General features: G+C 49.1%; 5 protein-coding genes across 5 annotated transcripts; 2 read left to right on the plus strand and 3 right to left on the minus strand.

Annotated features, from left to right (window-relative positions):
- Positions 1–309: 309 nt before the first annotated feature.
- Positions 310–1,844, minus strand: BO88DRAFT_406381 (ferritin-like domain-containing protein). Its single transcript, XM_025707139.1, has one exon. The coding sequence runs from the start codon at positions 1,745–1,747 to the stop codon at positions 374–376; it is 1,374 nt and encodes a 457-aa protein (XP_025560973.1). The 5' UTR covers positions 1,748–1,844; the 3' UTR covers positions 310–373.
- A 554-nt stretch (positions 1,845–2,398) lies between these two features.
- On the plus strand, positions 2,399–4,933 carry BO88DRAFT_489466 (uncharacterized protein; the record flags this gene model as incomplete). The annotated part of the gene is made up of 5 exons (XM_025712706.1): positions 2,399–2,749; positions 2,854–2,986; positions 3,042–3,255; positions 3,308–3,490; positions 4,799–4,933. The coding sequence occupies exons 1-5, from the start codon at positions 2,689–2,691 to the stop codon at positions 4,931–4,933; spliced, it is 726 nt and encodes a 241-aa protein (XP_025560974.1). The 5' UTR covers positions 2,399–2,688.
- Positions 2,497–2,646, minus strand: BO88DRAFT_344867 (uncharacterized protein; the record flags this gene model as incomplete). Its single annotated transcript, XM_025703263.1, has 1 exon — positions 2,497–2,646. A coding segment is annotated over one exon (150 nt), but the record flags the coding sequence as incomplete, so codon positions are not given.
- A 1,501-nt stretch (positions 4,934–6,434) lies between the features above and the next one.
- BO88DRAFT_344922 (uncharacterized protein) lies at positions 6,435–6,761 on the plus strand (the record flags this gene model as incomplete). The annotated part of the gene is made up of 1 exon (XM_025703274.1): positions 6,435–6,761. A coding segment is annotated over one exon (327 nt), but the record flags the coding sequence as incomplete, so codon positions are not given.
- Positions 6,762–6,811: 50 nt separating this feature from the next.
- On the minus strand, positions 6,812–7,630 carry BO88DRAFT_344834 (bZIP transcription factor; the record flags this gene model as incomplete). Its single annotated transcript, XM_025703257.1, has 1 exon — positions 6,812–7,630. A coding segment is annotated over one exon (819 nt), but the record flags the coding sequence as incomplete, so codon positions are not given.
- Between the last annotated feature and the right edge of the window lie 7,888 nt (positions 7,631–15,518).

Below are 15,518 nucleotides of genomic sequence, written 5' to 3' on the forward strand. Positions count from 1 at the left end.
GCAAGGAGGCGTATGGTAGGGCTATCAAAGCCGACAACATATTTCCTATCGATATTATGGTCTTTTTCTCAGACTTGCATACATCGCTATCTCCATAGATGCCGCTGGCTTTATCCGCTATTTGGCATTTAGAATACTGCAAAAAGGTGGTGAGGTCGGGCATCGGCTCTATTTCTATCTCTATGCCTTCTTCTTTGTTCTTGGAAGCTTCATCGGAAACTGAGGAATCTACGCGCGGTGCGCCCGTGTCGTCGGTTCTATACAAATGGAATGGGCTGCTTTTTGGCGTCGAGAGTAGATCTTCAACATCTCAAATCTGTCTGATTGCAAGTAAACTATCGATTCAATCATGCATCAATATTCTTATCTCCACTCAGCCAGCCTGGTACAGACCAAGCGCCACAATGTGGGGGTTCAACTGCGTCAAGTTGAATGGGGTCACGAACAGATCCGTGTCGGTCAGCATCACAGCCATAGTCCCGTTGATAATCCCATCATCCCCATAGACAAACCCCTCTGGTTGTGTCGTCCACCCTCTATTACCCTCAGTCACAGTCAATGGCGAGTAGGTCAGGTTCAACTGGCTACTCCACGCCACAAATTTGGGCTGGCCCGCGGTGGACGAGGTGACGTACGAGTTGTTGGGACCCACAGCTTGTCCCGGGGTCTCCCATTCGAAGAAGACCCTCTTTCCAGGATACGAGAGCGGCTGTGTGCGGTTTCGAGAAATTGCCGGGCTGCAGTTCTCACCGACTCCCTGCGCGCTGATGCAGCTGTCGCCAGAACTGACGTTAAATCGCGAGGGATCGGTGATGCGGTCGCCAACTTGCTCGCTTCCATCTGTTTGCGTATTGTTCGCCACAATCCTGTTGATGTTAGGGTTGTTGAGGATGCGCAGAGTCGGAAAGTTTTGCCAGGCAAGGCGCGTGGTGCCCTCGGGGCAGTAACTAATGTAAGGCGCGAGCATGGTCCACTGCCACGACTGGGGCCAGCCGTTCTCAAACCAGACATTGACGGGCGCGAGACCGGCCATTTGCCGGAACGCAAACTGCTGACGTGCCTCGGTTGCAATGGACAGTGAGAGCAGCGTAGCGACCTCACGCGAGTCCAAGTGTGAGATGAATCCCCAAACACCCGACTCGCCGTAGCGGGTGACGCGCTGGTTAAAGTCGAGCCACTCGCGGACATTCGTGTAGGGGTAGTCGTACACGCACTGCTTCGGGGCCGCTTCTCCCAGCATGTTGCTGAGGAGGGTGGCGTGGCCGGTCTCCTGGTCGGCGAAGAACTGGATCAGGGACCGTACCTCGGGGTCAATGCCGGCGGCTCTGAAATCCTCTTCACTGAAGCGGGCGAGGCCATCGTGGAACAGGTCCAGCTCGATGTACTCTTGGTAGACGCCGAGGGCGATCGATTCAAAGTCCCAGTCACTCTCGACCATGTAGCGAGGCTCGGTGCCGTTGGTTCCCAGCCCGCCAGCGGGAACATAGGGGGCTGGCATGGGATTTTGAGGCACACCATCGGCATTGTAGTAGGTGGCAGTCGGGTTGGGGAGTTTGGGAGCGATGGAGGGGGCCAGTGTGCCTGGAGCTGTGACAGCACCTGTAACCGTCGGGGTTCCAGTGTAGGGGCCGTGGGTAGGGGCGCTGGTGCGGCCATTCTCGCCGACAATTACGGGGCCTCCAGTAAAGGCCGGAGCAGCGAGTACTCCAGCCTGGAAGAGGGAAAATACCAGATAACGGTGATGCATGGTAGCTGGTAGCTGGTAGCTGGTAATTGGTAACTGAGGAAACAATGGTTGAACTTCTGGGGAGGGGTTGCGGGGAAGAAAACATTTGGAGGGGTCGATGATGAGATGTATACACGATCACAATAGTGTAGTAGTGAGTGGTGTCTGTGTCTAATCCTGATTTAGGGCCAACTGAGTGATGATGAAGTAAGGTGGATTGACTTCCGCAAGCAGCCATCACCACACCGAAAACACACCCACGCCACTGCCACTGGCGATGCCCTCACTCGTACGCTAACCCTGTTAAACCCTGTTTGCCGATTCTAGATGCTATGGTCCGGCCTCGCTTGGTTTGCCCGGTTCCTTGCCGACCGTTTCGATCCTGGCGTATGCAACCTTGTGCACAGTGTACCATGGACGCTCAAACAGCGCATCCAACGCTTCCAGCGACCGACCCGTTGCGTCCTGGTCCAATTAGCTCAGGACCAAAAATAAAGCAAATGGAAAACTCACCGGCATCTGCAGATGCTATTTCCAAGGTGCTACGACCACACCTTCAGCAACCACCAAGTTACAGTATGGTATTGGATCCCAAACTAAAATAAAAGAGACACATTCAACACATTCAACAGCCACACAGATATACTCAGATTACCGCTGGATTCACAAGTCCGCGTAAATTTGCCAGCTCGACCTAACACTAGTGGCGGTCGGACAAGAAGCTCATGGTAGACATTATAAGATTCCAACCCTGGGAGTGTACCATATACTTATTTAGTGCACGGATTCGGCAGGCCAGAAGTATGTGGCCACTTTCGGAACAGGTCAGCCAGATGATCGATTGGGGCAGTCATTAGTCCAATCGCGGTTTCGAAAGGAGGCTTGTCAGGAGCAGAAGGGTGGGAGCGCGACGGCACAAACTCATTGTGGCAGAGGTAAGTTGTGCTGCCTCATTGCGCGGAATGGGGCACTATCCCCTGCTGATGTGGACGCTTAGCTCGCCCCGGCCCTTGAGCACGGAACGTTCATCATACCAGCCATAGTCACGGCCGTGCGTCTCACAATTTCGCGTTCCCTCCACAACGTGATCGCATGGATGAAGATTCGCGGCTTTTTCCCGCCCTAAGGCACGCGACTGTATCTGATCATCCTGCTGGCGGTCCGGCCGTACTGGGTCGTCGAGATCTATGCCAATTTTGCCTTTTTCAACCGGGGTCAGGCCTTGTTCACCACCACTCGGCCACTCGAGCCGCTGTTCCGGTGCGGTGTTCGAGTGCAATTCTTTCCACGCCTGGCGTTGCTGATCCGAATCTAGGGACCCTTGGTGGATCTTCACCACCTGCTTTCTCGTGTACATCATCCAGCGGGCTTATGGGTGTTCGCTGGTGCAGCTGATCCGCATCAGCCCACGTTTCGGCGTCATGCTCCTGTTCATGGTGATTTCCGTCGTGTTTGCGGTGGTGGACATGTGTGCGATCCGGGTCGAGCATCGCCTAGGCTACCCCCCGGGGATAGAGCCGTTCTGGAAGGTATACGGCCGCCACTGACGAGAGGAAGATCAGCATGCTGACCCTGCTGTAGTTGGCGTTCGTTTTCAAGTGCCTGCACCATCATGTTGGACGACTTCCGGAGCGCTCTGATCGACTGCGCTATCACTATCACCCGGACGGTGTGCCACCGCAGGAGGCGACGCACGCTCGCGGTCAGAGCACAAACCGGCTTGTGGACTGTGTGCCCGAGGCATTTATTGAACGGCCCAATCCAGTACGTTCTCCGCCTGGCATGGTGTAAAGCTGGAACCATCGTACGCTCGGCGCCACGCGGGCACAGCACGAGCCATTTAGTTATATTTGCTGAATCAGCCGAGTGCAGAGCAGCTATGCACAGGAAGCATTTTCTTTTCTTTTAGATTGGTTATCTTTGGTCACTTCGATGTGCAGTTAGTTGGCTTCCTGGCCGTACTTTTTTATACTAATGACAGCGCAAATAGGGCGTTCACCACTACAGTCTCAGTGTGATGGCTTGAAGGACGGCAGCTATGTAATAAATAAATCAGCTTCATTATCATAGGAGCCAAGGAGGTACGGACAGCTAAGCCACATACAATTTAGTTTGGAGGAATACGGGAAAAAGTAATTCTTGCAAACGCGTGGTTATGTTACATGGCGACATGGACATAACGTTACGTCTGTCTTCGCCTCCGCCACGTCTTATATCTAATGAATCCTCAAGTACTGAGCGCCTATGTATGGCGGGTCCTTTAGTTCGTTCGATGGACGAGACGTTGGACGTTTCAGAGTACAATTGCGAGGCTTCCCCTTAGGCAATAATAAGATATAATTGATGACTATGTAAATCGGGCCGCCTACAACAGTAGTTCAAGTATGACCGCATGGTCATGTTAAAGATAATCCAAGTTCATTATCATACTATAGAAGGACAATTGGGAAAGGTCAACCATATGCAAACAGTTGGGAGACATGGGAAGACATGGGAAGACATGGTGCGTGCAAATATATAGTCACGTTACTTGGCGCCACCATGCCATGCCACTAACCAGGTTATTTAAGTCAAGCTACCATCATGTGGTTCAGAAGAACTTCAAGAGTCGTTAAAGTGCCGGGTACGGTATCCGCTCATCTCTGCGCGTGCTCCCTTCTACCAAATGTCCAGGGGCACATGGTGACCATATACGAAGAGCAAAACCCGACTCTACTTCCCGAAATGACCATGCCCTTTCAGGGTTTCGGCCCCAAGGCGTGAGGTACTCCATTAAAGACGGGGCCGACTAGGGAAAGGAAATGATCGGCGTGGACATGGCAGGGTGAAGATGTGCGCGACTCGTGGGACCGCGCAACTGGTCAATGGGCGTCTCAAGTACACAGACGACCCTTGGAAAACGGGTTCCGGATCTGACCAGTAGGCTCAGTGGAGACCACTTGGAAACAGTTGGGCAACCGTGGTCCGACAGAGCACAATGACTACCGATTCCTCCTTTTGTCGTATTACTTTCCCGTATCTACAGCACCGATGCCCAGTACCCGACCGCTGTCGACTTGCTTATTTTCCCAGAGTCATACCCCGTATAATGTAGACAAGATCAAGTGGCTAGGACTGATCTTCCAAACCCTCAGAACGGACAATGCCCCCCTGAAACTCAATGGACAAACTCGGGTGGTCGAGTATCACAGAGCCTTGTACCCCTGAAACTGTTATTAGACGTTCTAATTAGGCCCACGCTTTATTATCAATATAGGCAAGAAGAGAGCGACCCTCGTCGAGACTGCAAACTCAGCTGCGCCCAGAATGACTTCTGGACTGCGGATCATAATGGCACGAGAACAAGTGCGACCTCCTAGGTAGCATCCAATTCCGTACGAGGCAACGCCGTGGACGAATCAGATGAGATTGGATCGGGCGGGTGAATTTCCTTTGTCTTGCTGACCTGGGTCTAATGAGTTCCTAGGCAACATTGACTGGCACGCTCAAACAAGGTTTATTGGGACTTGTCTAGTCTCCAGCTCCACCGCTAGGATTCCTTTGCTCGCTACTCGTGGTATAGCCTCCCGGTTCTTTTTCTTTGTTCGGGCCTCACATATCACCTTGGTTCAAGGCGTGGAGGCAGATCCTGTACGACTGCGCAATTTGTGGTCCTGGAATAGTGCCCCTAGCAAGGGGGTAAAAATCAAACATGACCTTCCGGATTACTCTACTTATGGACAAGATCAGAATGAAAGGGGATGATATCTCCATCATTAGATGGAGAACCCTTGGGCATCTCCATGCAACCAGGCCGACCAGACCTGGTAGTCATAGGAAACACAGGGTACCGATGGGCAACATACTGGCTGGTAACGTGTGCTCAAAACGTAATATCTCCGTCATCGAAGGCCTGTCCGTTGGGAGGACAGAGAGGTTGCCGGTGTGTTTTACCTTGGTAAATACTGCCTCATAGAGGGTCCAGCGGTTATGCTCGTTGCAATGGGACTCCCCGACTCTGCACACTCTGAGTCACCTCACTCGAACTTTGACATGTCATGCTGCTTTCAGCTATGGTAGTCCGTGCTTTTACAGCACCTTATGCTACCGGTTGAGACCGCGATAGTACTCCCTTCAGTGCCGGATACTTATGGACTAGTTACAAGCCGAAGAATCCATTCCTGGTCCGCGCGACCGTGGTTTACGTTATGCTAGACCGCTCAGCCGCTAGCGCATCACCATTCCGGGATAGCTCCTTGCTGAATCCACCCTTCACTACACTTGTGATATGATACGTCGCAGCCTGTCCGTCCAAGCCTCCTGCCTCTGTCGAAATGCTTCCTTCTCATAGCGTCTCTGCAAACCTCCTATGTCCGTATTCCCACTCACTTACTCCTTAATCTTCGCTCCACCATAGGTGGTTCCTACTCGGGGCCGCTTTAGTCGCATTCTTCTCGCCTGTATAGTATCATTCCTCATTATTCTTATCCGCTTTGACTTTCGTACTGGTTTTCTTCGGGTCATTACTATACAGTCAGTTAGTACTGCTTCCCGTTCTCATTCAGCTTCTTTACGTACGTCTGGGCGTGGATTGCCTCCCTGTTACTATCCCGCTAATCGGACGACTTCCTCTTGCGCAAAAGATCTGGATTCCGCGCTCTATCCCTAAGATCACGGGATATAGTGGTGGACGCGGTCATTGCTGACCAGCAAGCCACAAACCCTCATAACCTCACCGACTCATGAGTCTCATGCTCTCCAGAGGCTATACGTAGCACCAGCTCCCGCACAGAATCAAGCCCCGATTGTGACGCATCCAGTAATGGTCACATCACCGGTCGACATACAGGGTGCTCAGCTGCACTTCATACAACTAATGCAGCAGCAGCGATGTGATCACGTGAACCAGGGATATCTACCACTGGGGCTTCAGCAAACCTGTAATAGTCTTCCTATTGCAGAATGCCCTTCGCTTATGGTCACTAATACTCCAGGTGGCTACAAGCCGCCAGCCTGCATTCTGAACCAGCCTGAAGGGACATGCAGACATCAGTGACGGTCTTTTTTTTGGAAGTCAACTCATGAAGACAATTACTCGGTATCCTCTCACGCCGCTGCCGATGAGTCATCCCCTGAAGCTGGAAGCTGCACCAAATCATCGAACCCAACTTTCTCTTGATCCTGCATGGAACCCCCCGTATGTTCCACTGACTGAACATTATCCTCTGAAATCTGCAATGTTGTCTCGGCCTTACCAGGGACCTGCTTCGCCATTCGCAGCAAATGGCGCTTGATCCCTTCACCTCTGCATCGGGAATGTCGCAGCAGCTCATCCTTTAGGTTCAGAACCTGGCCCCGTAGACGACTCACTTCGCTTTGTAAAAAAGAATTCTCCTGCGATACTGTCTCACACCGACTCTCCAGACGCTTAGCTTGCTCCTTCTTCTTTTTGCGACATTTATAAGCTGCCTCGCGGTTGCGCTCAAGGGATCGCTCGCGTTTGCGCCGTTTGTACTCGTGCTCTTCGAATCCCGGGGAAGGGATTCTGTTGGAGTTCTTTCGAGAACTGTACATTGAACTGTCTCTGTTACTGCCACGGTCGGCGCTGCTATTGCTCGTCTCGCTACCGCGCCAGGTTATCTCGTGTATTTGTGCAGGAGACATCTTTGTAGTTGCACCAAATGTAGAGGTCCGCGCGGTGGGACACTCCCGCTGGCGATTGCTGGGATTTCGCATTGTCTGGCAAGGAGCGCCGGAGCTGGCTTGCGAACTGACAGTGAAATCAGTTGGGACGGCGGGACTCAAGGCCCAAGGCACCGGCGGCAAGAAGGAATTATGCAGCCCGAGGCCGTCGTCTTCAAGAGGAGGGTGGGATATGCAGTCCTGGGGGATAATATTGTCCATAAAGACGGGAAGGGAACCCGGTCAGCTATCAGCAGTATTTTCTAGGCACAAGAGCGTGCTCTCGAGATTCTGGTCGGCGGACATTTCCATGCCGGCTTTCGGTGGTTATCTGGGAGGGGGGATCAACGGTTCATATAATCATGAACGCACAAAAAGTGCCGGAAATATGCCACTGGCATGTAAGGTGCACTGGCTCCAGTCTGGGCTTGGTATCTCTATGTCCACTCTGATTGTCAGGAACGGCTAGCGGTATGATTATTGAGCAACAATTGAAGGAAAAAGGCCGTCCTTTGGTGTCTTCCACGCGGCGGATAATTGAGCGTTGCTTAGGATAAGCGCTTGAATAACTCTGTTCTTCCATTGATTATGTGGCGTTACACAAAGGGAGCTCACAAATGGATGCGCAAGGTCAAGACTGCCATGCTACTACTTCTAAAAGAAAAGAAGGAATACTCTCTGTACGGTTCGGGTGGAGCCCGCGGTTGCAGCATGACGTTTACAGTCAATCCCCGCCGTCCAATCAGATCCCCGCCGCCATTCGAGTCTCGCCGATCTCCGAAGGCCACTTAAGCAGGTACTGAGCCAGCACTAGAACACTCGCGGTCACTTAGTCACTTGCGAAGATATTCTTGAAATCATGATGACATCCTCGCCTTGAAACATACTGAGTCCGAGGTGTCTTGGACACCCATACTAACAGGCAGTAAACCAGAAAACGAAACCCCAGCCTAAAGTATCTATCCATCCTAATAAAGGGCGAACACATAAGCGAGGCCAATAAGGGAAATCGATGATAGTATTATCAACCTGTAGCCGGTCTTATCCAACGTATATCCCCACCCCTGTATCTCATAGGTGAGCATTTACTTTATTGCAACCATCATATCCGCAAGCATCCTGTTAGTAACGCGAAGGGAGAATTCCTATACGGAATTGGTGTACGTCTGCTGTAGGTCTCCGTAAAGGCATCAGGTTATAAACTCAATGTGGCCTCGGAAGTTGTGTTTACGGCCCCGCAATCGTGATTCCTAAATGGTGACTTCTTGAACTCCAGTGACTGGAATATCCTTATAGTCGTACTGAAAGGTATACCTGAGATTTTAATCCTTTCTCATCGCAGGCCGGTAGACTCCTTCTCACAGGATAATAGTCGGATTCTTCTTAATCCTTTGCCTGAGAGCTGGTGATAGAATGATGCGGCCCTTTTCTCAGTGGGGCAAGGGTACTTTAGTCATCTCCGGAGCAGGCTACCCTCCAGCAGACTGCATACTTGATTGTAGATGTAATGGCTTTACTATGATTATCTATTTAGCTTATAGTGATTCTGAAATAGGCCAAGTAAGCGAGGTTCTATTGACTATGACTACTCTGATGACAGTGCAATTTCTATATCATCATTTTTATAGGCTTGTTAGTACAGTATATCTGCTCAGCTGCCTTTTCAACCTCAATCACTGCCCGCTTCTGACTAAAATCTCGATTATCTTCTCCTGCCTCATTTTTTTCATTGACTCTGGGGTGGGCTTTTCAAGGGCTTTCTGCCGCTTTTATGTTAGTGTCGGTGCTGACAGCACTAGTGAATCGTTTTCAATAACCGCCTCTGTGCTAGAATGATTAGTTGTATTTATTCAGGAGTGCAGTAGTCTAAGGTGAAGCAGGGTTGAGAGCCGTGAGAGCCACTGACAGCTGGAAATCTGGGGTGGGAAGAGCAAAGTTTACTACTATCATGGCCTTCGTGACGGCCAGTTCTGAGCTGATGGGATGCGGAGAAGCTATCTGCGGGGCGAGTATCGCGGGGCGATGGAGTTGGAGCCGGTGGAGCCGGTGGAGCTGTTATAGACTCAGATGCGGCTCCACGGACGGCTGCGTAGACAGGCGGCAGAACATAAAAGTGGACGGAGTATGTCAGCAGAATTACCAGCGACACCCAAAGCTATGGGAGGATCATATCGTAGTTGGGTTCGTGCTAAAATTGGAGGAGAGCCAGCAGAACAGAGCCCCTAGAGCTGCTGCGCTGGGAAGGAACATGAAAGTACGATCGCTTGGCGTGGGCCGGACAAGCAACCAGATGAACAGTGGGCATGGGCGGAGATTGTTCGTCACAAGTGGCCACTGAGAGACTATGTTGAAGAGCCAGAGCTGAAGGTGTAACTAAATCTGAATTCATATTCTGATGTAATGCGGCATCAGATTCCAGAAGCTTTCAGTCCGTGGTGATTGAGCGCTTCCGAGCTGTCGAAACCCCAGCATTCTTCTTTCTCTGTGTCGAACTTCAAACAGGACCTGCACACAGATTTGTTGATCAATTGTAGGCTGCTTGCAGAAGGAGTATCTGAGATAGATTCTGGCTGTGATAGGATGCTTGGTGCAGGTGTGTAATTTTGAGCTTGGCTACCAGTGTCTTCCTCTTCATTTGGTGTTTCCTCTGCCTCATAGATTCCACAGGCTGAGAGTACGGTGTAGTCAAAACCCCCATCCGAGTTAGGTCCATGCAGTAAGCATCGGTACTGTACGTAATCTGGCGTCTTATGGATATTGTTAGGAAGTATTTCTAAGATACCTGTCCGAAACCAGCGGTGGTGCTGTAGGAGATGTTATACGTCTGTGTGGAGAGGTGTTCTCGAAATATTAACACAATTCTACTGATCTCCACGGAAGTTAATGCTGTTATATGGTTGTGGTCAAGCCACTGTCAGGCCATGTGCCGTTCCAGACATAAGCCATCAAGTCAGCGTTACGTATCCGTCCCATATGCAGAAGAGCTCCCACGGGGCTTGCTGCTGCGGCTGCTAGTCAATGTAGCGTAGTGCGCACACCCCTGGTCTGCCTACCAAAAGAAACTACACGGCGGCATAACTACCAGCCAATGACAGTAGACATGAATGCAATAGTTCGTAGCGAGCTGTCAAGCTGCAAAGTGGGAGTCAATATGCAAAGGTCCCTCATCACGAGCTGCAGCCTGTTACGTAATACTAGGTCATTTACTTACGTTGTGTTATAGCAATACAGCCAGTTTATAACACGCTCAGCGAGCAAAATTAGGTTCATTAAATTACCAGTGTCATGGTAGGACCAGTATGTTAGGGCGATAATCTGAATAGAGAAAAGGTAAGTCGCGACTGCAGGGAGAGTGGATCATTGCTTCAAGCGAGGATGAAATTCATACCATGCCTATCGCCTGTTTCTCTTACTATTTTTCTCCGGATATTATTGGCATAAAATACAGATCGTAATACACGAAATTCTGGATAATATCACGAAATAGTATTCTTTCCTCGCGCTAACATGTTTCCCTTCAGCTCGACAACATGTACCGGCTTATGTCGCGAGACTTCGCAGTGAAGCTAAGCAGTTTTTAGTAAGCTCTACCTTCCATTGCTGTGGAGGACCCAGCCTCTTTTGTAAATGTGGCTGTTATGCATTTTTCGTCAAAGATCATTTTGCAGTGCCTTTCAGCCGCTTATGGTGGCACAAAAGCCAAGAGTTCCGCCGTAGGACTGAGGTATGTTTTCGGCGCGACTGGTCCGCCGCAAGGGGTCAAAAGAGCGAAATGCAGCCATAAAGTGGAGGTTCATACCTGCGCCAAATAGCTTGTCAAACTGACCTGAACAGAAACAAGTAAGCGTTATCGGAAATTCGAAGTTCAAATCATCGTTCGTCGAAGCCTTCAAAGTCCTGCGGATAGGCGGGTCCTCTTCCTGCTTCATGTAATCTGTCACTACGCCCGCAGACCGCCTTGTATACAGACCGCTGAGTAGGGAAACGACTTCAAATGTAGGGCACCTTGAAACGCTGTCTTAATCGTGCTGTACAGTTCATTGACTATTCTTCAGGATACGGCTCAGCGTCTGCTCCTAACATAGAGACATACCACCTAGTCTGAGCTGTAAGCGATATGGTTCCTTTGCGGGCGGAAGGCTTGAGGATCTTGACTCCAGCTCCCACTACAAGGCTTTCTCGAGTATCAGACGCCGGTGCCATATCAACCAACGAAGATCAAATGCCTGTGAGCCCTGTAAATAGGGAAAGACAGGGGTAAGCATCAAATCAGGTCTATTAGACAGCGCCTTACTGGTAAATGTCTGTAACTGACAAGGAGATTATCCATGCGATAAATGTAGTCAAGCAGGTACAGAATGCCTGTTTGTCAGGGACCTTGATAGACGAATAAGCTTCCTTGCACAATACTGAGCAGGAGCTGAATGAAATTCGTTCGCTTCTAGATTAGTTGGTGGCCGCCTTCGACAGTGGTGCTGATACAGATTTTCAGCGGCTTAACACTATAGCATAAAGCAAGAAAACCAAAGAAGGTCTCAGGGCGTTGCACATGTGGCATAGCTTCCAGGTGTGAAAGTATGTTCCTCAGTAAGAGTAAATCAGTGCTAAAGGTACACAAGGACCTGCGATCAGAACTTAGCTTCTACGAGCAGTTAACCCAAGATTTATCGGCCACATTCGGTGCTGGCATACGCAACTATATTGCAAACGCATTGAAGGTAAGGAGTTCTCTTACCTATTGGTTAGCTTACTAAAAGTTAGCTACTTTACAAGACTTTGCCATCCAAATCAGTGCTTTCAGCGGAATAAACATCATCTTAGTAATCCTTCTCGTGAAGTTGCTACTTTAGGTGATGCTGAGGCGAATAAGTACAACAGGTTTAATGGGAGCTCGTTCGCTCTTGCGAGGTAGAAGTCATATAAGCTATCGAGAGACAGTCTATGTAATTAGAAGAGGAAGTCTGGATATCATCTGGCCGCTGTTGGTTTTGTGTGTAGCATGGTGGGCATGAGATGTTGCGTTGATCATCAATTGACTAAACCTGACCTTGATCGATATGAATCCTTTCATTGGCATGAATATTGTCGGGGCGTTGGCCAGTCGGGATTCGGACGTAGTAGGAAGCTGCTTCATGAAAATCGTCTTGCCCACGCGTCACTGTGTATAATTGTAGTCGTATGTAATCATGATAACATGTTCGAGCACCTACTTCACGGGCTAGGTCACATGACCGCATCATGTCAGGACTCAGAACCTACATGCTTCGTCGTTGCCATTTCAACTTTGAACAACGTAACCTATTACAGATAGTAACAATACTAGCAACGCTTTAGCCGCACCTTTTCTAGTTGCGACTGGCTACTGGCCCTGTTCATGCGGGGAATTGCGACTTTGGCGGCTGAGCCAAGACTTAATGGGATGACGACAATGAGGATTGGCATAGGTAGGGACCCGGACGATCCATGAATTGGGGTAGGGAATACGGGCGAAAGTCTATGGGGGAAATCCCACGACCAATTGTTGATGCCCCTCAGGGTAGGATTCGCGGGATAACTCGAAGGTTACTATCGTCGGCCGTTGTGACATCAGAGGAATAGCAGTTCCTGGCGTGTCCTCCATCACGAAGTGGGGGCGAAAGCAGCAGTACAGCTCCTCAAGAATAGAGATGGAAGGGGTTATAGAGCTCGAAGAGAAAATGGTTCGGCGGCTAGAGAATCACGGTGGCGGTTGGGGAGTCACCTGCTGTGGCATCATTAACTAGGAGCTTCTTTTACCTTCGATGTGCTGTGCGCTGGGCAAATATATATTGACACACTGAGTAACAGACTTTGGGCGAGCCAGAATTGCGGGGGAAAATGGAAGGTAAGTTGGACATTCTAATCATATAGCCTTTTCTTTTCTCTCTCTCTTTTTTTTTTTTTTCCCACCTTTTTCACGTCCCTCCACTGCCACGACGAACTCTTTGTCAAATTCATACATATACTAGGAAGATAGAATAACATCTCTGGATGCTTCAGCACAATTTGTGACGCGTCCACTCTAACACAGTCTCGCCTCGTAAAGGAGAACGGTGTTACACGTCAGTGTGGGCACGATCTGCACCATCTCGGATCCACAAGACCCAAAGCCCATTTTTAGCTTGGTAAGAGCTCCCATAAAGCCGGACCAGAGGCCTCCAGCTTGAAAGGGTGCTTAATCCATTTCACCAGCTGACCATGGACACCCGATCACGTGCGACATGCTTAGGTTTCGATAGGGTAGGCCCTTGTAAAGCATCGCAGTTTAGAAGGGACAATTAGAAAACCATAAAGGGAAGAGACGCTGTTTAGGAGACTTATGAGTACTCCCAAGGGTGCGAAGCAGAAGTTTAGTTCTACGCATGAGGAAAGATGATATAAATATACACTCGCAGCAAAGTCCCCGAGCTAGACCCCTTCAGCAGAAAGCTTAGTGAGCTTTCTTGTAATTCCCAACAGTTCATACTCGCCCTATATTATTCCTATTTCGTCTTCCTGACACATGACGGAGCATGACATACCCTATGCCGATACTGTGAACATTATGATCAAGACTTACCTATGGAATATTGGGTCGGACTTTGGCGAGGAAAGTCCCTCAAGGGAGCTCGTTTCGGAAGATTGTCGATGGACCACATTCTGCGGAATACATAGACTTCTAGCACCCAAAACAGAGTATGAGGTTACCTATCTTGGGAAAAGGTTTAGAGAACTCTCTTTCCCTCAGAAGAAGCCTGCGTGCAGTAAATACACATGCCCAGATATCAGATATCAATATTCCACTCTGCGCATTCATAACCCTACGTCTCAGTGACACCAGGATCGACGATATCGATCACAGGGCCATTTTGTTGATTTCTGGGAGGGGTAGAGCTCCTGGGGTTCACAACGGCGTTCCTGGGGTGATGTTAGAGGATCCCAAGATCTATGGCTAGTCCTCCTGCGAACATGCTGACGGTTCCTAGACACAGGTTTTGGTTCATTGACTTATTCATAGTCTGTCCAGCCACCCTTGCGGCAGCTATGTAACAACAGATATAAACAGCTTAGTTCATCAGTCACTTAGAGAAATTTCAGAACTACCTCCTCCGGTCGCTCTGGATGGTTGCGACCGACTGATAGCTCTAAATCGTGTAGCATATGATCTACAAGAGTGCTCTCGGTGTCTCGGACAATCCAAGACGTGGCTCCCAACTAGTATCTTAGGTGGCATTGCAACGGTTATTTCCCCACGTCTGTTTGAGAGGTCGGATCCGCATCTCTGGGAAGGCTTTACCTCCCCTGGGGAGGCCCCTCAAGTGGTTCGCGTCGCAGGGTGGGCCACTGGCGATGGAGCTTATGGGCCAATAACACCCCTCCGCAGGTTGCGGCGCTAAGCTTGACCCCGGGCTTGTACAGCCAGTCTTCAAAGAAGCCACAAATATCCCAGAATTCATAGATTCCTAGCGGTGCACCCACATGGAGAGAATAACGCATGTAATATTTATCAGCTATTATTATTATTAAAGTATATTGCCAAGCGGTCTACCTTCACATACTACCATGGTAAATACTAAGGCAATTTCTAATTATCTTAAATATAATATAAAGTATACAAAGCCTCTTTCCAGTATACCAATAAACCCATAAGATCTAATAAGATATTAATTCAACCACTTTGCCTCTGGGACTGGGGCGGCGGTAAGGAAGAAATAAGTAAGAAAGATATCTAGTAAATATTCTTAATATATTTAATATCATAAATTATAAATGTGTTAATCCGAAAAACTTATTTTACAGGAAAGACCAATTATCACTAGCTCTATTTTATCTTAATAATTTCTCTAGTAAGACTGGGCTTGCAGTCTCTAAATATATATATCTTTGACAGACTAGCACTACTCACTTCCATTTCTAATATCTATTATTATTCTGGTCTCAAGTTCCTGGGTATCTTATTCACATAAATTTCTATTATTCCTGCTGGTAATCCACTATAATCTTCTAAATTATATGCCGCTTTCTTTTTATAAAATTCCTATAAATATTGATGAGGCCCCGTGGTATAGGGCTTAAATAGAAATCTATTATATTATTAATAATTATAATTCTGTCTTATTTATTATCCATTCTA

This window comes from Aspergillus vadensis (assembly GCF_003184925.1).
Source record: "Aspergillus vadensis CBS 113365 unplaced genomic scaffold BO88scaffold_18, whole genome shotgun sequence".
Lineage (NCBI taxonomy): Eukaryota > Fungi > Ascomycota > Eurotiomycetes > Eurotiales > Aspergillaceae > Aspergillus > Aspergillus vadensis.